Raw genomic sequence first — 23,938 nt, forward strand, 5'->3', positions numbered from 1 at the left:
AAAACTTTTTATAATCAAAATTTAATTTTCTTAAGTATTGATTTATTCTTACTTGTGTTCTCCCCTCAAAAAAATCCTTAAGACAAAAAAACCCCTTTGTTTCATTCTTTCACTAAAAACACATTTAAAGTCTTTATTAGATTTTAATTTGTATGCTTCTCCATTAGAATTTTTGCTTTTTGGATGGTTAGTCATTACTTTAATAATAGGATAAATTCTGTTTGGAGAGTTATGCCTACTTGGGACATCCCCAATTGTAGAATATGGCATTTCAATAATTCAGAATTCTGTTGACGTGAGACATGATTGTTCCTGGCAGAGCAATCATGAGAGAATGTTGGATATTGAAGACACTCCACTTGGAGCTTGTCTTCATGGCAAAACTGGCTTTTGGGCAAAGAGACTACTGATAATATGCAGGATATAAGCAAAAGCGACTGCTGAACCTTGCCAGGTTTAGGGTAGGACAGTCTTTCAGATTTCCCTGCCTCTGAAAATGGTCTGTCAGTTATTCAAGGCCTTAGCCAAAGTTGGTCGCCCCAGTGTTGTAAAAGAGACTTTGGTTGATTGCTCAGGAAGCCAGCTGTCTGTCATTTCTTGCTCCATTTGGAAGTTACTTACTTGCATTTCCTGCTTACTCAGGAAATATTAATTTTTTTTCTCATGTCTTTGATGGGCTTGAAGACTAATTGGTCATAGATACTTCCTTCATAACTTAGCTAAAACATTTTGGTATAAGGCTTAGACTCCTCAGGATAATACAACTATTGAAATAATCTCTGTTTTTTGTTATCTTAGACTGGAAATTTAGCATGTGTTTCTCGCTTGACGTTGTACATGTTGATTGTAGTTCTATTTTTGTTTTGTTTTTGTATTTTCTTTCTCCTGAACAATACCTGATATTTGTTCTTATTGTATATAGCGTTGTAGTAGAGATTTAGAACCTTCTTATTTAGACAAAAGGGGGAAATGCAGGAATTCATTCATCCTATAGCTTTTTGGGTACCAGGCGTGACCTGAGGCACTATGTGTGGCTGCTAAGTGCAGACTGACACATGCTCACTCTTTTGGGATGTGGTTAGAGCTCTGTTTGCAGCTTCCTGGGCTCTACAGAGCGGAGAACTGCTGTTCTCTACCCTTTTTGTGAGTTTTTCCCCAAATAAATATTTGCTATTCTTTATTCTGGAGTCTCATGGACTTTCTTAATTATGCCTATACCCAATAAACTGTATAGTGATTAAAAAACTTACTTTAATTGACAAATATTTAAATCTTTTATAAAATTTGCTCTTTAGGATGAACAACAAATATTATTGTAAGGTATAATATAATAACTTAAATTCTAATTGTTAAGAGTCTTCCTCAAAGGATAACCATAATACTATTTGATCAACTAAAAGAAAGAACACATCATGTAAAAGATTCCTTTCTGATTAAGTGATCAGGACTCTATCCATGTACTTTTCACTTACTCCTGAACTATTAAAATTTGAGGAGGTAAACTTTCTCACATTGTCTAAGAACACTTTCATGGAGACTTGAATGAAATGCTGGATAATAGACACTTATCTTCAATGTCACTCACAGGTGAGTACCCCAACTAAACATTTCTCTCACTTTTTATGTTTCTTAAATAGTTTATAATTTCAAAATGTTTAATTGTTTATATTTAATATCCTACATGGTATATTTCTAAGTGATAAAATAATATTAATTTTGTTTTTATGAAGTTAAAAATGAAGATATTACTTATTGTAATTAATCAGTTTTTTCTTACTATGATTGTTTTTACTTATCCCAAACACATAGCTCATTCAAAACTAGCTTTCATGTTTAAAAGATTCAAATGTTTTACTGTCATATATATGTGTGTGTGTATGTATGTCATTATTTAGATTTGCTCGTTATTGAGTATATTTAGGTAAATAAAAAATATAGGTTTTAATTAAAGTTTAAATTCTTTTACTCTAGCTAGAGTTGGGTAAAAGCCATCAACCTCTATTAACAACATTCATAGATTTTTATACCTTAAGTATTGATGTTTCTTAATTAAATCAATACCTATGATGTGCTATAACAATTAGTCAGGATTAAAAACAATGAAACAATATTTGTATTTTACTAAATTAAAAAAAGGACATCATTACAGAGACTCCTTCCAGAGTCCCATTTCTACTCCTCTAAATGTAGGCTAGCTCACAGAGCACAGACAATTGCAAATACAGGGGCAAGCACACAGCTTGTTTAGTTTAAAAGCTGCGTACATTTCATTGTTTTAAACATATGTTTCCTTCATCACTCCAGTAGTTAAACCATGTTCTTAATTATTTTAACTTTAGGTAACATAATCCTATTATACATCACATGTAAATGCTATGTTATATACACATGGCCTTCCTATAGGAAAAGGTTAAAAAAAAAAAAAAGAAAGAAAGATCAAGATCATGATGGCTAATAGTTTCCTTATGATCCAGGAGTTTCTTATGGCTTTTACAAGCTATGCTTTTCTTCTGAAGACTGTTGTCCTGCCCAATATTTAGCCTTATCTACATCAGATCCTAGGAATGAACACTTTGCTACAGGGGGCAGGGTGATTATAATGTTTAATGAATAATAATATGTGGCTTCCCAGTATGCCCAAAATGTGATGCTTGGACAAAAGGAGGAACTGTAAAAGAGAATTCCTGGAAAGAAACTGTCTGCGAAGACTGCTTGACTGATCAGAACTGCCGTGCTGTGGAGAGGTCCGGATATTTTTATTCCGGAGGCTAATCGCCTCATCTCGGCTAGCCTTAGCCTCCTGAAAGCCACTCCTTGCCCACTTCTGAGTCTGAACTAACTTGTAACTAACTTTCAAAAGCGTTAGAAATCTATCAACTTAGCAGACCACTAGTTTTCATCACTGCAAATGTTAAGGATGTCATCAAATAACATCTGAGACCTAGAGAAAAGTCTCCTCAATCTTGTAACTGCCTCTTGGATGCACCCGTCATTTTATAATTAAGACTCTCATTGTTCTGTAAGAGCTATAAAATGTTAAGAAAATGCTTACATGTTGGGATGTGGAATTTGGGGTAACCTAAATTTGTGTTCTCAGTATATGGTCACTCAAATTTGGCTCTAGAATAAACCATCTCTAATTCCAGTTAAGGTAGAGCTCTTGTGTCATGGCATTCCTTACTTCCATCCTCCCCAAAATAAAATCAAGCAAGAACACCACCAACAGACAGCTATCCAATCAGTGTTCTTAAGGTAGCCTGAAGAGAGAGGATTGTAGTGGGTATGGTAAGGGTTAAGCCTTGACAGCCAAATAGCATATGCGGAAGAATATGGAATTCAGCACTCTTGCTTCATGCAGAAATAGCCTGAACTATCAGCAATGTGCATGAGTTCTAGATCCTACAAAATATAGATGTCCTCATCATTGCCAAACTACTATTAAAGTCCTCATATGTAGCAGGGAACAAGGAAAATCTGATTTTACTGCTTGACAACTGAGCTTATTTTGAAGTATTCATGACATATTCTATTTCCTCTGAATGGCACAGCAATTCTATGTACTTGCTATTTAAAAACAGAGATCAATTTGTTAATAATAATTTAAGAGTGTAAATACAGGTGATGGATATCTTTAGCAGATACCGTCACAATACTAACCTCTCTTGCTTTAAAGCAGAGACAAAAGAAAGGTTAGAATCTTTTGTTACATATGAACTCATTGGTTCCAGTGTGAGTGGAAAATATATAATTAACTTCCTGATAATCTTTTTATACATATGCATTATATTTAATATTTAAAAGGAATAAATATAAAGATGAATAACTACAATTTAGGATCATCAGATGATAAACTTCTAATGAAATAACCTATGCATAACTAAAATACATCCTTATAATTTTAAACTATAGTACTTCAAATGGATACCAGGAAAAAAAATCCACAAAAACGAGTGGCAATGGCAGGGAGCAAGGGAAAAAATATTACTGTCCACCGATTATTTGTCAATGTAAAGGGATAGCGCAATTGGTGATACCATATTAAAGTTTCTTTTTATTTTTGCTTTATGTTTGTTTTGGATATGTTAAAAAAAACAAATGATAACTTCATTTCAGTCTTATGTCTCAGTAAAACCCTAAGATAAATGTTATCTCTGGTGCCTGAGAACCTTCCCTGACCAGGAAGCCAGGGTAAATAACTATTATCAATGTGCCCTAGTATAGAGACTTCCCCAATACCTTGAGACAAAATTGGTGAATATCTGCTCAAAGTCTGAAAGGCAACTGAAGCTGCCAGGCATTTAGAGCTCTAGAGAATTCTGTCCAGCGGTAAGCAGGGTTCTGCAATATAATTCGTGAGTGCAAATCAGAAGTTAAAGAATCCTTTCAGAGATGAGCTGGGGCAGAGATGTGTGGGATGCTCTGTGCCTTGCAGCCTGTTCTTCGCTGCCTCTCCACAGAGTGGTACAGTGTCACTCCTGTCTCTCTGTGGTGCCCTACACAAGCTCCCCTGCACAATCAGATCACTAGAAAGCTCGATCTACTCGAAAAGACGGTGCTATTAGAAGTTTTAGTTTGGTGTGTTCTTATTGTCTTCCCTGGTAGTAAACTGTCTAGAACAAAACGCCCTAGGGCTCGCCCTGTCTCAGGTGCATCCGATTCTGCAGTCACTCAGTACCCTTTAAGCAAGTCTCTGTACTTTTAAGAGGAGTATTTACAATTTAACAAGTTGAGGCCTTGACCTTATGGTCTTTTAAGATGTAAACAAAAAGGTTAACAATGTTCATGATGTATCCATTCACAAGCGAGCAAACGTTCAAATACAAATGTTCCGGGAACTTGGAGCAAAGAATTCAAACCTCAAGTCCTCTCTACCTTATCTCCTAACTCACTGCGTGGAAACAGGTCCCATCCCTCCTGAAAACCATCCTCCCATAATAGCAAGTCTTTTTTCCTCTTTTTCCCCCCTTTTTTCTACCTTTAAGAAAAGTCATGCTGGTCCCACTAAAGTTTCATCATGTTAATACACTATCAAGTTTTTACCCCTGCCCCCTTTGTACAGATTCTGGAAAACCCCTTTTTTCTTTAAGTTCTTCACAGATTTTAGGAAGTCATTAAGTAACTGTTTTGTTATATTGCCTTCTGTATAACAAAGTCTTCTCATTATTTTGTGCTATTTCAATTTTTCTCATAATACTCTCTTAGGCAAGGATAACCAAACATTTGGAGTGCTGGCTTTATAAGCCTGGGGCCTTAGTTACCTTCTTTCAACTCTATTCCTCTGTTCATCAAAGCATCTATAATAGCAACGGAACAGGATTTTGACTGTTGGCTCGCAGGGATGAATATGGTGGAGCGCACATGTGACTGGCATACAGTGGTGTTTAACCAGCCGTCTTGACCAGCCTTGCTGTTCTAATTTCAGGGCACGCACTACACAGTTTGGGTTTCTGTCACAGCAAAGTGAACAAAGATACAGAAAAATACAGAAATATTGTTGCAGGGAGAGCTTAAATACAATCTGAAGGTCTCACCTCTGGGAAATTTGGATTCAAAGGGAACTTGACAAGATTTTGAAAATGATTCCAAGGCTCCTATGTAGGAAGTGAGAGCCAAGGTTCCAGGTTCTCAAATTTGAAGGATGCCTTCACTGCTGAGCTGGACGCCTCACCTCTCAGTAGCAGCTGTGCACAGTGAGACCAGATTTCCCCAAACCAGTTGCTTGTGAGAACTCTCTTAACACCTTGGAAGCAGGCAAGTGATGCTCAACTGTGTTCCAGCACTGAGGAGCTTGAACTAACAGGGTCAGAAATTCAAAGTCATTCTCAGCTACCTAGCAAGTTTGAGGCCAGCCTTGGACCCTGCGTAAACAAACAGAACCATTCTTCCTCAGCAGGGTGTGTTGATGCACATCTGTATTCCTGACATTTGAGAAATGGTGGCAGTAAACTCAGGAGCTCAAGACCAGCCTGGGTTATATAGCTAGCACTCAGGTTTCTTGGGTTGCGTGAGATTGGTCCTCACTCAAAACTAAACACCTCAGAAAATTATTATTATTTTTTAAAAAAACCTAGAGCACTGGTATCCACAGGTGGGTTCCTATCCCATCACTAACCAGGCATGATCCTGCTTAGCTTGTGTTTAGAGCAGTATGGCCATACACAGAAAATTCTTACAGACGTCAAGGTAATTGTTTTTCCTCTGCCTTATCTTCAAAACTCCTGGGCACCCAATTATTTTCTTTTTGGAATGTCTTTTAGGGAACGAGTAAGAGGTTGCCTAGGTCCTCATACATTTGTCAGTATCTCAAGAGCACAAGCAGCAGCTTTGCTTGGATTAAGAAACACAGCACTAAATTGGGCATGGTGTCCCAAGCCTTTAATCTCAACACTCAGAAGGTAGAGGCAGGCAAATCTGAGTTTGAGGGCCTGCCTGGGATACAAGGGCTGAGAAACCCTGGTGAATTTGAATTGTGGGAACCTGATGGTCTCACCCTTAGTGCTTTAGTGGAGTGGCTACGAGCTTTTTATTATGTGGCCTATGCTGTCCTGAGGAAAAAGTTGGTAAGAACAAGAGCCCTGGAGTTGGGTGTTTCCCTAAGGTTCCAGATAACCTTCATTTCTGTTGTTTTGTGGAGGCCAGAGGCTGTTTGTAAACTGAGAAATAGAATTAAATTCAATAGATCTATTACAGTTCATTGAATGCTAAAGGCTGTAGGTTAATAGTTAAAATGGACACCCTTAAGACAACTTCCTTTGACTGGATACCAGTCTCCATTACCTGGTTAGAACTAGTAGTTCTGGGAAGATACATTTGGCTTTCTAGACTTCCTTATTTATCTAGTTACATCCCAGGAGGCCCTACTGATTTGGCCAATAGTCTCAAACTGTTAGTAACTAGAGCTCGCCAAAAGACAAGAGTTCATTATTGCAGTATGCTCAACTCTTTCTTTGAAACCGTGGGGGCTCTGAAAAGAGCCTTTGGGTGTAAAATTTTTGAAAGTTCTGATGGTTATCAAATCATTTCCCCTTGGCCTTGTGGTGGCTCTCAGTCTTCTTGGGCAGCAGCACCGCCTGGATGTTGGGCAGGACGCCGCCCTGCGCGATCGTCACGCGACCCAGCAGCTTGTTGAGCTCCTCGTCGTTGCGGATGGCCAGCTGCAGGTGGCGCGGGATGATGCGCGTCTTCTTGTTGTCGCGGGCCGCGTTGCCAGCCAGCTCCAGGATCTCGGCCGTCAGGTACTCCAGCACGGCCGCCAGGTACACCGGGGCGCCGGCGCCCACCCGCTCCGCGTAGTTGCCCTTGCGGAGGAGGCGGTGCACGCGGCCCACGGGGAACTGCAGGCCGGCCCGGGAGGAGCGGGTCTTGGCCTTGGCGCGAGCTTTGCCGCCTTGCTTGCCGCGTCCAGACATAATAAAGATATAAAGAAGTCAGCGACAGAACACAAACTACTCAGCGTTGTAAAACACGGCTGCTTTTATATTTTGTTCCTGGGTAGTAAAAGAACTCATTTGATTGGTTACAAGAGTTCTCCGCGATATAGCCAATAGAAAATCTGGATCTCAAAACCTCATTTGCATAATCACACCCACGATCCCTTTGGTGTTGTTTCTTCCAATTAGCTAAGACTTCTTTGAAATCCTTCATTAGCATAAACGCCCTATAAGTAGGAGATGTCTACTTCCAACCCACATTGAGCTTCCTGTGTTTGGAGATCTGAAGATGCCAGAGCCAGCGAAGTCCGCGCCCGCCCCGAAGAAGGGCTCCAAGAAGGCCGTGACCAAGGCCCAGAAGAAGGACGGCAAGAAGCGCAAGCGCAGCCGCAAGGAGAGCTACTCGGTGTACGTGTACAAGGTGCTGAAGCAGGTCCACCCCGACACCGGCATCTCTTCCAAGGCCATGGGCATCATGAACTCGTTCGTGAACGACATCTTCGAGCGCATCGCGGGCGAGGCGTCGCGCCTGGCGCATTACAACAAGCGCTCGACCATCACGTCCCGGGAGATCCAGACGGCCGTGCGCCTGCTGCTGCCCGGGGAGCTGGCCAAGCACGCCGTGTCCGAGGGCACCAAGGCCGTCACCAAGTACACCAGCTCCAAGTGAAGTGACCCGTGCCAAGTAAGCCTCTATTGCCAATTCAAAAGGCTCTTTTCAGAGCCACCCACCTTCTCAAAAAGAGAGTTGTGGCAAAGCACTGTTTTAAATTTATGTAACAGCTATTGCAACTTTAAATCCTTTTATAGTGTTCAGGGCTACGTAAAGCGTTAAATGTTATTTTTAGTTAGAATTTGTTTTGAAATGTTTCAGGAAATTTAACTTTTAGAGCCCGTAAACGTCACTTCCGGTTGCTCTGAGTCAGTTCCCCGGAAGGAACGAAGTCGTAGAGCAAGGACGACAGATAATGGAGCCAGTAAATGGACCTGGTAATAGTCTGGCCACTGGTGTTTCGTCTTTAAAACACTTATTCCAGGTGGTTTGTTTTGGGGAGAAGTGCTTCAAGTTTGCTTTCGTTTTGAAAGCTCTAAACAGGAGCCGCTTATTAGAGAACAGTCTTCATATTTGTAGATGTAACATACAGCAGACTGCAGCTTTAACCCCTGAGATGTTAGATCAGTTTCTAATAAATTTTTAGGGTATAATATGTAGTTAGCCATTATCAAGCGGACCTCCGACACTGACAGTCGCCGCCCCCAGATTCTGGTGAGAAATGAAACAATTTGTTGAAAAGCAGATGTAGACATTTATCACGTTAGAGCCCTTGGCCCAATTATTTTCATAGGTCCAGTGGGGTGAAAGGCAGAGAGGAGTGAGGGGAAGTAGCCGGTGGGTGGGGGTGAACTGTAATTTTTAAATGTGTAAATTTTCCCACCGTAACATCTTCATCCCAAAGCAATGATTTCTTTTAATATTGATTTAAAAAGTTTTAAGGAAGTTAAGTATATTGTACTCAGTTCCTTTCGGACTGACAGGCAGCTGTCTGGCCCTCTGTGCAGCAGATTTCTATTATCTGCTCTAGAGAAACTTTAAATGAATCGGCAGCTAACAATCCAGCTTTATTTACGCCCAGCAGAGTCGTTTAGTTTCCTTTCACAACTTTGCTTTTAAGGTGCGTACCGGGGCTGGGATTAGTTCTGTGAGTTACAGGACCGAGGAACTCGGGTCTAAGCTGGGGTGTGGGGACTAATTGCTTTCTTTCGTCATCGGCCTCTTTTTTCCACAGGCAGCATTCGTGATCTATAATGTATGAAAATTCCTTGTTTAAGGGGAAGGTGACTTCTAGGCTACTTTTGTCTATTTTGGGTCTCTTAGTGGAGCAATTGGCACAATAATCTAAACCATTCCCCTAATCATCTTTACTGTCTTACCCACTTGGAACTTTCAGGCAAACTCAGAAAGTCCAATTAAATCATAGATCTAACTAACTATTATTACTCTTATAAAAGCCATCTTCAGTATGATCTGGAAGTAAATTGCCCAGAGAGGAGTGGGATTTTTCCCAGGAAACAATCACACTATATTTGATATGGTGGAATCCCTTTGTACAGCAGAAACCAGGGGCGCTCTGGAAACAATCCTCCCAGGGGGTCTGCCTCGCAAGCTGCTCCCAGAGAAGCTTTGTTACCCCCTGAGCTGTCTCCCATAAGCTCTGTTCCTGACTGCAGCTCCTCTGACAGCGCCACGGGCCTCTTGTTCTGTGTTAACTCTCCTAATGTTAACACAGGTTATAATGAGCTTTGTTTAACAAATTATTGGCAGTAGCCATCCTTGCCTTTGCTACTCTAAGTCTGTAGGCGTGAAAAGATAATGGAGATACACCAGGAGCCCGGGTTTGGGATTGGGGCTTGTTAGTGTGTACATAAGGAAACACGATTGCTTGCTTCATTTAAGGACTGTCTTTTATACCCAATTTCCCTAGCTGCAGAGGAAAACAAACAAGGATACAAGACAATGGTTAAGTTTACTCTCTTTTTTAAGGAAGTTGGTGGTCTTAAGTAATGTAGTAATTCAGTTCAGTAAGACTCTAGCGTGAGACTCTAGCTTGAGACTCTAAGGTGAGACTGTCCCAGTTTTCTTTCCGTGTACCTGGGATCCATGCTCATATTTTAATGTGAAGATCAGTTCTTTACCAATATTAAATTCAAGTTCATACTAAATTTGGCAGGATGAGTTTTAGACCAAAACCTATTTTGGGAGTTTTTTTTCCTTTGTTTTCTTAGTGACAACCAATTTCCCTGTACACTGCAAAGAAAGTTAGGAAACTAAAATAATAAGCTGTACTTGCATTCCCAGGGACTGTCTGGGAACTGACATAATTGATTCTTTAAAGATTATTTTGAAGAGAGTACTGAGGAAATAATACAGTCAATAAAGTGCTTTCTGTGCTGTATGAAAACCAAAGTTCAATTTTTCAGGAGTCAATATAAAAAAATGCTGGGTGGTGGTGGTGGTTTGTGCCTGTAGTCAACGCACAAGGAATGCGTGCTAATAATTAACTGACTGTCCTCGAGGTACTGACAAACGTCACCACACAGACAACAATCGCCCACTCAGAAAGACCGGCTGAGGACTGAAGAAAGCATCACTGAAGAATACTGAGCTGAGAACTGGTTCACACCAGCAAAACTGCTGCAAAGCACTGTTCCCTGTTGAAAAGGGGAAGCCTGTGGGGTTGAAGTTTAATTCCCAGGCAGTTCGTCACGTGCTCATGGGGAGACTTTAAGGCAAGCCGTGCACTATTTCCATGCCTCAGCTTCTTCACCTGTACCTTGAGGGTAATGGTAATCACTCCCACCTTCTAGAAGGAACACAGCTAATTCTGAAGCATTGCAAAGTGTCTTCTTTCAGGTAGTGGGAAAATTGTCACTAAGTGGCAATGGAGAAGATCCCCAAAGACTGTTTTGTTTGTTTTTTCAGGTAAAAAGCAACTTAGCTGTCCTAATGTTATGAACTTAGAACTTCAGTTTAAGATAGGTAAAAATGAAAGTTGTTAGAGAAAGGTTAAAGAAGTTTTTCCTTTTAAAAATTACATCTCTATTTTGTGTGTTTGTGGTGGGTGGGTAAGCTCACACTTGACACTGCACAAGTACAGGTCAGAACAACTTGAGTGAGTCCACTTTCTCCTTCCGCCTTGTGGATCCCAGGGATTGAACTCAAGTCATCAGACTGGGTGGCAAGCACCTTACTTTCTGAGCCATCTTGCCAGGTCAAGGTTAAAGATCTTTTGTCCATACACATACTGTCTGCCCTTGTTTGACATAGTTTATGCATTTTATTCTTATATTAGAAGGATGTACGTGAAACAGCTTTATGTCAATCTGGGTAATAGTTCGTTTATGATTAAGAGAGATGGAATTTTACAAATTATAGAATTCAGATAAAAATGTTAGGTTGAGAGAAAATGCACCGCTTCCCCCAATCATAATCTCTTTAAGACCTCTTAAGGAGACTTAAAACAGTTATCCCCCAAGGGATTTAGATTAAGCCCTTTTTTTAGACACTCTCAGTAATTACAAGTTTATGGCATTAAACATTCCTTTTTCTGAACCCTCATCCCGTACACCCTGCGTGATGAAGCCTACAGTCAAGTGAGCCAAGTACATAGCTGCTTTCGGCCTTTTCTTCAAGACACGATAAACTCACTAAATTATTTAGATTCTAAAATCAGTTTGCTGAGTCTTTAAGTATTTTAGTTGATTATAAATTAGGAAAAGGGGAGGAAGTTTTCTTACAATACCCTAGTTTTGAGTAGACAGAAGCAGTTGAGGGGCTGAGAGTTGGCTCACTGTAAGTGGCTGCCCTTCCAGAGGACCTGGGTTCAGTTTCCAGCACCCACACGACAGTTTACAGCTGAGTGCAATCCCAGTTCCAGAGGATTCAATGCTCTCTTCTAGGTTCCATGGGCACCAGGCATGCAAGTGATACGCAGATAGATATACACGATGTACACTCATAAAATACGTGCAGTTTTTGGCTCTCCCAAAGATTTCTGTAGAGCAACATCCCAATGTGCATTTGGTAGAATATTGGTGGTCACCCCCCAGTGTCGGATCACCCTGTTGCTGGGTCTGAAGTGATGGAGACCGGAGAATGACAAACCCATCCCGAGAAGGCAATTCAGCGCATTCCTGACATACAGTTCTGGTCTTCCTCGGCAGTATCCCATTCTCCGACATGCTTAACAGCTTGTTGGAATTTAGAATCTCCATGGAAACAACACTGAGTGTGTCTGCAAGGCCATTTCTGGAGAGATTTTAACCCTTTAACTTTCTGTCATCCCATGAGCTGGGGTTACAGACTGGATAAGAAGGAGAAAGCCATCTTCTGGACTCTGGATGCAGGGTGACCAGCTACATGCCAGCCACCTGGCCTTCTCTGCTGTGATGGGCTGGACCATGAGCCACAGCAAAGCGTCCTGCAGTTGCTCGTCAGGCATTTGTCACAGCAGCTTCTTGCTTTCCTTTTTCTTTCTCCTTTCTCTCTCTTTTCTTATGCATAATTTCCCTCACATGTTCTCTACTGTTATTGGTTAAACTTAGAAAAGCTGATTATTTTAATTTTCAACAAATGTCCAATTCTATTATTAGAATTCCTCAAACAAGGTGGTGGACACTGTGTTATGATTTATTAAAAATGCTGCAAGATCCCCGGCAGCAGTAGGCAGCAGAAATGCTGTAGGTCCCCAAATGGTGCTAGCAGGCCATGTGGCAGCAGGCAGCGGGCCCTGGGAGCAGCCAGTACCAGGCAGAGACGGCTGCTGGTCCCTGAGTGGTGGCTGATCCCAGGCAGGGAGACACATGGTGGGCGGGCAGGAGACAGGGACATGGATAGACACATCGTACAGAATAGAACTGGATACTTATTAGTTAAATTATAAAATGGGAAGGAAAGAGAAGGAGGAGAAGAGAGGGGAGGGGGAAGAAGGAGAAGAGGACAGAGTGAGAGAGAAAGGGGGGAGCGGAGAAGTGGGGAGAGAGGCAGAAGCGAAGCTGCCTCTCTGAGAGAAAGAGGAAAAAGAGAGCAAGCTCAGGCCGAAGCTAAAGATCAGCCTGCCTCAGCTGATGGGGGAGTGAATGGGCGTGGCTTGTACGAACAGTCATAACACACTGGACTCTAGCTTTTACTCATGCATTTGAATAGTAATATATTTAAATAAATATGAAATTCTAAATATATGTAATATATATTGTAAAATTGCTTGGGAATTTTACAGAGATGATTCAGGTTCCAAGATGTTGGATAGACAACAAACAAAAGCCCCAAAACATTGCCAGCTCCAAGTGTAGATCAAAAATGTCCTTTTTATAGGTATTAGAGTGCTGAGGGTTCTGGACTCTAAGAATTAGAGGTTCATCTCTTGGCCCAGTCAATTCTAAAAATAAAGAGGAGCTTTAGTCAGGCAAATAGGAAGGGAAGGAACAATGGGTCTCCATCAGTCTAATGTGTGAGCTGGCATGGTGGGTGTTTTTCTTTTAGGACCCTCCATAGACCCCTGAGACACATGTAGCTTGAAGGGCTGGTTCTTAGAGCCTCTTGTGTGTCTCTCTGCCATACTGTGTGTTACAGGCAAGCATCATGGCCGCAGAGAACACAGTGCATGAGAGGTAAAGAACGAGGCCCCACCTCAGCAGGTGCTGGGACAAAAACCTCCCCAGTCTGACCTCAGGGTTTATTTTTCTTACACATTTAAGTGCAGTAAAGCTTTGAAAAAAAAAAAAAAGGTTTCTACGTGACAATTATCACAGCAAAGCCTTAGACAAAGTTACAGAGAGCAAAGGAGCAAAGCACCTGAGACCTTTACCATAAAGATGAATCCTGTTGACTGATGACCAGTGCTCAGGGCAAGGGCCCACGGAGGATTTGTAATAAGCAGAAGGCTAGATTGTGTTGATGGAGGATGTCAAGTGCACAGGATCTCTTTCATCACGAAAGGTTCTATTTACTGAGACGCAAAGCTCAGGAAAAGGGCTCACAATGCTCAGGATATTGGGGATTCAGGAAGGCTGGCTCCCTAGAACAGCAAAAAGACCTCCAGGTTGCCAGACAACATCTGCTCCAGCCCTCTGGGTGGCTAGGCAACAGCCACTTTCCTTCCTTGCAAGAAAATAGACCTGAGGGTTTTACAAGTCTGGTTTCTCCAGTGCTTTCTTTAAGCTGTGCCTCCTACACTTTCCCTTCTGTTCTTATAAAGGACCCCAGGATGGCTTCTCAGTTAACAGTGTCTGCTGTGGGTTAGGTGTAGCCACAGGCTTACAGTGATTTAAGAAGGAGGCTTTTCCCCTTCTCCCCCTGCCCTGCTGGATCACTGCTAAGGAGCTATCTATCTCCAGAGACTGTCTCATGGGCAAAGGACAAAGTGCTTACCCTCATGGGACTTCCACCTCAGCTGGGAAGACAACGTGTAAACAACGGGTACTCGAATTCTAGGTGCATAGAATGTCAGAATGGCCTAAATTCTGGGGAAAGCAAAGGAGTAGAGCAGAGAAAGGAGGATGACGCATGGCAGCAAGTATAAAAACTAGGAACTCTGATGCAAATGCGTGCTATAATTAGTCGTTAAATGTAGCATAGTGCTTACTGTGTGCCAGGCACTGTTCTAAGAGTTTTACGTGACTCAATTAATCCTTAGACAATACGATGGAAGCTGGGGGAATGCTTGAGGGATTAAACCAGTAAAGAAAACAAGTGTAGACTAATTAAGCCTGTATTTGTGCTCTTCTTGATGCATGTCCTTACATCCATGCTGTTGCTTGTGCTGCCCTGAGAGCTGGTGTGATTAAAGAAGTAGTGAAGATGAGTGTGAACACTCGAAAGAAGAGCTGTGGTTCTTTCCAGCACAGTCCTTGAGGATGCTACCTTACTTGTTGTTTCTGTTTATTTATTTTATGTGTGCATATGTCTGTCGTGCGTATGTTTGCACATGTATGCGCAAATATGTGCAAGCCTATGCATGCACACTGAAAGAAGAAAGGTTTGGTTATTCTCTTCTAGTACTCTCTGCTTATTCCTTTGAGGTGGGGTCTCTCCTTATTGAACCTAGGTCTTGGGCCTTCTTGGCCAGGCTAACAGCCAGCAAATTCTTACTTCTGTCTCTGCCCCTACTTAGAGCCAGGGTTAGAGGCTTTTGTGGAAATGCCCAGCTTGCTATGTAGGCACTGAGATCCAAACTCTTCTCTTCAATGCAAAGCAAGCACTCTCCAGCCCCCAAGTCCAATGCCTCTTCAACCGCGTTTACAAAGGTTTACTTACGCTTTATTAAAACAAAGATGCTGGAAGAAACACAGTGAGCTCTTGGGCCTTCAGAGGTTGGTCACACCCTGAGCAGGAGAGACCGTCGAAATGCATACCTCCCACTTGTTAGAGAGAGTGAATCCCTCACCTCTGCTTCCCTCTATTGTCACCAGGTTCTTTTGTTTCTGGCTGCCCAGACCCGAATAATCACACGGAAACCACATTAATCACAACTGCATGGCCAATAGCTTAGGCATATGTCTGGCCAACTCAGATCTTAAATCAACCCATTTCTATCATCTGTGTATCACCACGAGGCTCTGGTCTACTGGTAAAGTTCCACTGTGTCCTTCTCCTTCAGCAGCTACATGGCATTGCCCTGACTCTGCCTACTCTCTCTCTCTATTTCCTGCCTGGCTTTACTCTGCCCTGTCATAGGTCAAAGCAGCTTTATTCATTAACCTATAAGAGCAATGCATATACAGAAGGGCATCCCGCATCACTCAGTGCCTCCTCCCTCATGTGGGAATAACAAACACTACTTTTTCCTGCTTTCCTCATGCAAGGACCCTTCAGTCCTGCACAGGCAACTCCACAGGCTCCAGCTCAAGCCAGTGTTCCCCCATTGTACCATCCCTGCACCGGGGCAGCACCACCATTTCCCTTAAGAACATCCCTCACTCCTTTCCCACATGATCGATCCCTATCCTTTAAGGTTTCCATAAAATGGAGCTCCCAGGATACTAACTCGATAATCCCATTAATCCTTTATTGAAACCAGGCTCAGGTAGTAAAGGGGTTAGGTTTACTGTATAATCCCAGTATCTATCAGCTCCTGGGGGTACCAGTGTCTGTTGCTGAGTTCCATCTTCTATAATCAGAGGGGAGCAGCCATAGTTTGGCATAGTATGGTTGTGATGACTATATGCACTGAATGGTATTCATAGGCTCCTCAGAACACTGGTCTCTCAGAAGACAACAACAACAACAACAACAACAACAACAAAATCCAAGTCTATGCTGATCCCCATTGTCGTTCTCACTCCAGGAAGAACAGCAGGCATAGAGCTAGAGTGAGTTCACTTTTCTCTTTCTCTCTCTACAGGAGGAGTCGACCTGGCATCTCTTCTACCGTTCATCAGTGCTGGATGTTGTTCCATCTGACAAACGAGACAATGGAAATGGGTGACACTAGCAGACTAATGGCGGTATTTCCAAAACTCGAGGAACAACTGATAAGCATCTGGCTAAAGATTCCATAGAAAATGCTCACCGTAGACGTCTGTGATAGGAAAGACACACATGAGGAGAAAATGAAAATACTCCTAGCTAAAAAAAGCTTTTAAGTGTTGGTGATATGTGAATATATAGTGTACAGATAATAAAAATATCATGTAAAGCAAAAACGCATCCTACGTATGTAATTTTAATTAACTAAATATGATTAGAAATTACTATCTGTGGAGGTATAATATTTTATTTATGAATGAATCACTACCTATGTAACTAGTTTTGTGTTTTTGAGTTAATTTGCATCTCTATTTTTTGGAATATAGAGCATGCAAATTGTAAATCTTCATTTATAAATCTTTTATTTATAAACCTTTTTTCTTCTTAAGAGGAAAAACTCAGGTCAACCACCTGAAAGAGACAGGCTAAGGGTGTAGCTAGAGGGCATGCCTGTCACGTGCCAGGTCCCGTGCTCCATCCCCCGCAGGAGTGTGTGAGAAGGAAAAGAAAGAAGAAGAGGAAAATGAAGGCAGGCACGGTGGTGATCATGGTGCCTCCATGGCTGACTGAGGAGGTTGAAAGAAGAAGACCAGGAACAGAAGGGCGGCCCAGGCTTCATAGCACTGCACCCTGAAACACAAACTGGACCTGGACAGGTCTGGCTATACATGATTATTATTATTATTTTTTAATGGTTATCTTCAGTTTCCTGGGGCAAACTATGAATCCAAGTTCTTTTTCTGGATTTTCAATTATAGAATCTAGGGATTCATTACATTTGTCAGTTCCTTGTTACTTTTAAAGCAATAGACTAACATGCGCGGCCAATCTGTGAAGGTCTACTTGATGGCTGTATAGCATCGATGTTAATGGTCCAGAAAGCTGGTCTGTGTAAAAGAGGTCAGAGAGTCCAAAGTGACATCAAATTCATAGTCGCTCAGAGAGACGGACAGTTTTCCCAGGGAAGACCACACTGCACGGCAAGGTGGGAGTTAGACTTGTGACTCTCAACTGATAGTTTTGTTTTATTTTGCTTTTAGTCCCCCCCCCCCACACACACAGGAAACATACTAGAATAAAATATATGAACTTAGGTACTTTATTAAGATACTCTTGTTTTCTGGAGTGTGTGTGTGTGTGTGTGAGGGTGGGGGGGAGAGGAAACTTTTTATCTCTTGCATTCAGAAATTTGATGCCTTGTCCTCAAGTGTTGGTTCAGAAATATTTCAGAAGTAGCCTTCCCCCATACTGTCCCCCTAGACACTGCCTTTGAAATTCTAAGATTCCTTCTAGAGTCCCAATATTATACACTCAGCACTTATCAGTAATGGTGATGATGTTTATGCCAAACATAAAAAGCCTAGATACATGCTACAATAATATAATAATTTTCATGAACTTCTGATGGCTCTTGGAATAGAGAACACACTTTTCACACAAGCATCTAGAGACTTTCACAAATAGTCCTAATGAGTTTTCTTTGGGTTGAGGTGGTCCTGGGCTCTGGTGATAAAAGATTGAAAGACAGGAAATTGAGAAGTACGGGCAGGGAACAGCCTTAGTTATGGTTCTATTGCTGTGAAGAGACACCACAACCACAGCAACTGTTATAAAATAATACATTTGATTGTGGTGGCTTACATTTTCAGAGGTTTAGTCCATTATCATCATCTTGGGACTTGGTGGCATGCAGGCAGACATGTACTGGAGAAAGAGCTGAGATTCTTACAGCTTGACCTACAAGCAACAGGAAATGGCCTGAGACACTGGGTGTGGCTTGAGCATATACGAGACCTCAAAGCCTGCCTCTACAATGACATATTTCCTCCAATAAGGCCACTCGACTCCAACAAACCCACACCTCCTAATAGTGCCACTCCCTTTGGAGGCCATTTTCTTTCAAACCATCACAGGAACCTTCACCTCAACCTCAAGGTCTAATTTATGCTTTTCACTGTTTGGGCATCAAATTTTAATACAACCATCTGAAACAAGAGGACCACCACAACTCACAAAATGCTTAAGGACAATACATATGTGACCTCTGAGGACAGCTGTCAGAGCTCACCTCTCATCCCTAGCCTGAATGGTGCATCTCATAAACACCCCTATCAGTTCATTCACAAAGGAAATTCTTGAAAAGAAACAAGTAACCACCTCATACAATTTTACCCTCAAACAATTTTACTTAATTTTTGAACTGCTTTAACTTTTAAAGATGATTGAGCAATGTAACTTCAAAACCACAAAATACCTGTGTACACACATTCATACAACACACACACACACACACACACACACACACACACACTCCCCTGCAGTCCTGTACTCTGAATGTAGGATCTACCACATACTAGATAGATGCTTTATTACTAAGGCACATTCCCACTGTTTTCAGTGTGGCTTTTATTTTGAGACAGGATCTCCCGTCTGTGAGCTTATTCTACAGCCCATGTGTGCTTTGAATTTAGACCCTCTTTCCCTAGCCTCTCAAGTAGCAGGGGTTACAGTTCTGCACACCAAGCCTAGCCATAGTTTCTGTTAACACACACACCCCCTTTTCCTGAGACAGACACCCACCCACCCTCAATTTCTCCTTAACAGACATCAGTTTTTCTCATGCTGTCTTGTTCTTAAATTCTTTTTTGTGGTATCAGTTAAGATCCCTGCTTCACCAGGGTAGATATCTCCAGAAAGGACTCATACCATCTGGCTGCACCGGCTCACAAGTTCTGCTTCAGCTGACATAATCCCACAACACCCTCATGTTAGCATCCTCCAGAATGGATTGGGTTTTACACCTTCCACCTTAATGAGCATCATGTTCTCTCCTCTTTCTCCTCTTCTCTTGACATCTTCTAACCATGGTGGCTTCAGTCTCATGGCCACCCTCCCTCTGCCTCAGCTGCCTTAGTTCTGGGCATATTGCCACAAAGCCCAGCTGGAGACACTCTTATCTCCAGACGTGCTCCTTGGATAAGCTCTGAGAAGAACACTTCTCCAACACACCTGCAGGCGCATCTACCAGCACAGCCACTTTAAGAGACTGTAAACTGTCATCCCAGCTTTATAATTTTATAGATAATTAAGGGGCAGGCACTGTGCGTATTCAACCGGGGTAGATAAGACAGAGAGAGTAGGCCCCTGGCGGCGTTTAATTCGCGAAAGGAGAGGCAAACTCGGTTGAAAACCAACCTTGACGTTGGTTGATTTGGCTACAGAGATGCCATTGGTGAGCCGTATATAACGGCGTTTGAGCAGTTCCTCTTACGATTCAGGGGAAGCAGCGCCTCTCACATGCTCTGTGGAGCGTTTTTTAGGCTCTGCTCCCTTTGAGAAGGCCTCACTCTGGAGTTTTGGGATAATTCTAGGAACACCGTCTGATTCTACAGGGAGATGGCTAAGATGTCTGTGTTACTTCTGTCACATATATAAATAATTTCGATAAGACTTCGGGCCTGAATAATTGATTTTAATCGCCAGTTAGAAGCCACATATATAGACAATCCCTCCGAAGACACTGGATATATTTTCTACCAAAAATTACTTTTGAATTTTCAAAGAGAAGAGAAAGTTTTCTTCTTCTTCATGAATTTGATTGAAAATCAAGGGCTTTTCCCACTAGTTCTGGCCTGCAGGAACATTTATCAATAAAAGGTAAAAAGTCAGGTGGAATCCAAGTCCCCGTGGGTCACCTGGTGTCGCAACCTGTGCGATTCTGCAGTGAGCACACATGGAAGTTTCTACTTTTGGGGGGAAAAGAAACACAAACGCCCCTCCACCAGGGGCGGGGGAGGTGTCTGGGAATGCACCAATCACAGCGCGCCCTGCTCTATATAAGCCCCCCCTTCCCCCCCTGCGCTGTTGGTGGTCTTTTTACTTTTTCTTACTGGGTTATTTCTTGACTAATTCTTGGCTATGTCGGAAACGGCTCCTGCAGCCTCAAGTAGCCTTGTCCCAATTCCTGTCGAGAAACCTCCATCTAAGAGGCGAAGGAAGAAGGCTGGCTTGGCCGCTGCTCGCAAACCCCGGAGTTTCTCGGTTTCCAAGTTGATTCCCGAGGCCCTTTCGACGTCTCAGGAACGGACCGGGATGTCCCTTGCTGCCCTGAAGAAAGCCCTGGCTGCGGCTGGCTATGACGTGGAGAAGAACAACAGCCGGATCAAGCTGGCCCTCAAGAGACTTGTGAATAAGGGGGTCCTGGTGCAGACCAAGGGCACCGGCGCCTCCGGCTCCTTCAAGCTCAGCAAGAAGGCGGCTCCTGAGAAGGTCAAGGGTAAGGTCAAGAAATCTGCTTCTGCCAAGGCGAAGAAGCTGGGTTTGTCCAGGGTCTCGAGATCCCCCAAGAGCAGTAAGACCAAGGGCGTCAAGAAGCCGAAGGCCACGCCCACAAAAGCATCTGTCGGCCGACCGAAGACCAAAGGCACCAAAGGTGTGCAGCCGCGGAAAAGCCCCGCCAAAGCGAGGGCGGCCAACCCCAACGGTGGCAAGCCAAAGATGGGCCTGCATAAGACCGACCTGAGGAAGGCAGCAGCGAAGAAGTGAGCTTCAAAGTCAGTTTAAAAAAAAAAAAAACCCAAAGGCTCTTTTAAGAGCCACTTCCATAGTTTTTAAAATGGCAAAAACACTTTAAAACAGAAGTTAATGAAGCCGGGCGGTGGTGGTTCATTCCTTTAATCCCGGCACTCGGGAGGCAGGCAGATTCTGTGAGTTCGAGGCCAACCTGGTCTACAGAGCAAGTTCCAGGACACGCACCAAAGCCACAAGGAACCCAGTCTCAAAAAACATAACCAAAAAGTTAACGAGGTGGACAGTCGCTTTATGTGGATCTGTCTTCTAGACCCTAGAGTTAAAAAAGTTTGGAGGGCCCTAGGTGTAGCCTATTTACAAATTTGGTCGTGTATTAATGCTTTCTCATTATCATAAAGGTCACCATAGGCATATTTCATTCTAGAAACACCACCATATCAAGGAAGAAAGTAGAGATGAGTTCAGTAATAGATGCCACTTTGACCAAACATTGTACTTCAATTTACACTTTAAAAAACCATTAATCAGTGTCCAGGCTGTCGAACAACCACTATGAACCCAGATGATTAGGAGTCAGCCTAGAGATTATACATGTTTTCTTGAGTTTAATTTTTAGGATTTCGTGGGTGATGAATGGAAAAATGCAGCGAGCAGTCTCAAGAATATTGGAAGTTTTTGCAGTTTATCAATAGAGATCAATTTTGTCCCATTTTATAAAATGGTTTAATACTATTGGTCTAACAGTTACAATTGAAATCTTTTGTTTATTTTATGAAAATAACATGTAGGCCTCATGAGATTGACAAGAGCAGTATTAAAAATTAGGAGCCCTATTCTTTTAGGGAATTGTTAGGGCTTGAATTCAATGCTCGACATAACAAAAACAGTACTGGGGCAGTCTGGTGTGAAATACTTTTAAAAAATCCTGTTTTTAAAACTTGTGATTTAACAGTTTTATGCATTAAGGAGTGTCACAAATATACTAAATTCATATTTATCTATTTTAGCCCTTGGTTTCAGGAGTGACAAAAGACCATAGCGGGGTTGCTAGAGAGATTGCGTAGTCAAATACACATGCTGGTCTTGAATACCAGAGTTTGGATATCAGAACACAACTACCTTTAACTCCAGCTTCCCGGAAATCCGACGCCCTCTGCTGGCAACTGTACAAACCTGCTACATACACGAACGCCATTCCACAACTATGCAGTTCGTGTATAAAAAGGTCGTCCCCAGTAGAGTATGTAGTTAGGCCTTATTGTATACAATGAATAGCTAAACAAAATACCTTCAATACCTTCTGTGTAGAACCAGCCCTTGTCCTTAGAAAAGCGTTATTGAGCCCTTTAAAATGTTGGTCACAATTCCCGACAGTTCATGTTACGAGGTGACTCTAATTCAAAGCCTACTAAATTAGCGTATTCAGTACTAAATTGTATAAAATTAACAAGCCTGTACATGCTTAGTGGTTACATGTCTAAAAATACCTGCTTTTGAAACAACTATGATGGGAAGGACGGCTTAGCAAGGTAGCCCGCACCTGTCTGTCCAGTCTTTGTTTAAAAGATCGCAAGACGTGCAATAGCTCTTTGTTGAGTTTGTGGGTGGCCCTGAAAAGGGCCTTTTGCGACAGAGGAGGAAGTGAAACAACAGCTTAACCTCCGAAGCCGTAGAGGGTGCGGCCCTGGCGCTTGAGCGCGTAGACCACGTCCATGGCGGTGACGGTCTTGCGCTTGGCGTGCTCCGTGTAGGTGACCGCGTCGCGGATCACGTTCTCCAGGAACACCTTCAGCACCCCGCGGGTCTCCTCGTAGATGAGGCCGGAGATGCGCTTGACTCCCCCGCGCCGGGCCAGGCGGCGGATGGCGGGCTTGGTGATGCCCTGGATGTTGTCGCGCAGGACCTTGCGGTGGCGCTTGGCGCCACCTTTGCCCAGGCCTTTACCTCCCTTTCCACGACCAGACATGATTACAAGGACGGAGTAAAGCAAGCAGCGCCCAAGCTTCCCTTTAAATAGAACTCTGGCGGACCTGATTGAAAACCACAGGCGTTAGGCGGGGTTTTCGAAGCAGGCCCTCGAAAGGGGGTGGAGCAAACAGGAAGCGCCATTACAATCTGAAGGTTTTGATTGGCCAGAAAACCCCAGCTATTTTCCACGCTGTGTCATGACGTACAGGTTTCAATCTCGCGGAAAATATTCAATTTTGTTTTTCATCTTTTTTTTTTCTTTTGCGCGAAATGAAAGCCTTGTAGGCGCTATTACGCAAAGCAAATATCTCCATTTCATGTTTGTTTTTATTTTATGATGAAATTAGTCGATGGTTGTTTCGTGCGGACGCCCGTAAAATATCCAAAACGGTGAAGCCAACAACAAACACCCTTTACTGTTCCTGACGACTTTGTTTGTGAAGACAGAAACATGGAAAAAGCCTCTCAAATTGAACCTCCTAATTGTAGACTTCATATTCCCCATCTCGAGTCAGACACCTAGTGACTTCGCTCCCCACCCGCTTTTTAAATAAAGACTGCACAAAAGGATACACTTACGGTACCGGTTGTTCTTTGCCTGTTGTGTCCTTCCGATCTGTCTTGGTTCCATTTTTGTTTCCCTTCCAACCTTTATTAACGACAGCATGGCTTTCTCAGTTTCTGAAAAGACGTGTTTTCTAGATCTGGGAATTACAGTGCAGGGCTAATACTTGATTAAGGTCATTACAAAGCCTACAGGGACCTAGTGACACCTTTGATAAGATTAATGATGTCAAAACAAGGCTAATCTCATTTTTTTCAAAAGATAGAAGAGCAGGCAACATTATGTCTTAATGTGAGTTTATTGTCGGTATTGGACTTCCGAATATTTTTAAACAATGAGGTAGGAGAGATGGCTCAAAGTATTTGATTTGATACTCTCCCAGAGGTCCCAGGTTTGGTTCACAGCATCCACATGGTAGCT

At 42.6% G+C, this 23,938-nt stretch overlaps 4 protein-coding genes across 4 annotated transcripts; 2 read left to right on the top strand and 2 right to left on the bottom strand.

The window, feature by feature from the left end:
• Positions 1 to 6,956: 6,956 nt before the first annotated feature.
• Positions 6,957 to 7,426, bottom strand: LOC119816548 (histone H2A type 1-E). The gene has a single exon (XM_038333293.1). It carries the CDS (start codon positions 7,407 to 7,409, stop codon positions 7,017 to 7,019), a length of 393 nt encoding a protein of 130 aa, XP_038189221.1. The 5' UTR covers positions 7,410 to 7,426; the 3' UTR covers positions 6,957 to 7,016.
• Positions 7,427 to 7,683: 257 nt separating this feature from the next.
• LOC119816550 (histone H2B type 1-C/E/F/G/I) lies at positions 7,684 to 16,635 on the top strand. The gene is made up of 2 exons (XM_038333296.2): positions 7,684 to 8,115; positions 16,331 to 16,635. Exon 1 carries the CDS (start codon positions 7,720 to 7,722, stop codon positions 8,098 to 8,100), a length of 381 nt encoding a protein of 126 aa, XP_038189224.1. The 5' UTR covers positions 7,684 to 7,719; the 3' UTR covers positions 8,101 to 8,115; positions 16,331 to 16,635.
• A 3,738-nt stretch (positions 16,636 to 20,373) lies between these two features.
• On the top strand, positions 20,374 to 21,000 carry H1-6 (H1.6 linker histone, cluster member). Its single transcript, XM_038333280.1, has one exon. The coding sequence runs from the start codon at positions 20,374 to 20,376 to the stop codon at positions 20,998 to 21,000; it is 627 nt and encodes a 208-aa protein (XP_038189208.1).
• A 1,582-nt stretch (positions 21,001 to 22,582) lies between these two features.
• LOC119816569 (histone H4) lies at positions 22,583 to 22,957 on the bottom strand. The gene has a single exon (XM_038333318.1). The coding sequence runs from the start codon at positions 22,949 to 22,951 to the stop codon at positions 22,640 to 22,642; it is 312 nt and encodes a 103-aa protein (XP_038189246.1). The 5' UTR covers positions 22,952 to 22,957; the 3' UTR covers positions 22,583 to 22,639.
• Between the last annotated feature and the right edge of the window lie 981 nt (positions 22,958 to 23,938).

The sequence above is a fragment of the Arvicola amphibius genome, chromosome 6 (assembly GCF_903992535.2).
Source record: "Arvicola amphibius chromosome 6, mArvAmp1.2, whole genome shotgun sequence".
Classification (NCBI taxonomy): Eukaryota; Metazoa; Chordata; class Mammalia; order Rodentia; family Cricetidae; genus Arvicola; species Arvicola amphibius.

Bases quoted from the DNA above. Each gene is read 5' to 3' on its own strand.
- LOC119816550 (XM_038333296.2), top strand. From the start codon at position 7,720: ATGCCAGAGCCAGCGAAGTCCGCGCCCGCCCCGAAGAAGGGCTCCAAG.
- H1-6 (XM_038333280.1), top strand. From the start codon at position 20,374: ATGTCGGAAACGGCTCCTGCAGCCTCAAGTAGCCTTGTCCCAATTCCT.
- LOC119816569 (XM_038333318.1), bottom strand. From the start codon at position 22,951: ATGTCTGGTCGTGGAAAGGGAGGTAAAGGCCTGGGCAAAGGTGGCGCC.
- LOC119816548 (XM_038333293.1), bottom strand. From the start codon at position 7,409: ATGTCTGGACGCGGCAAGCAAGGCGGCAAAGCTCGCGCCAAGGCCAAG.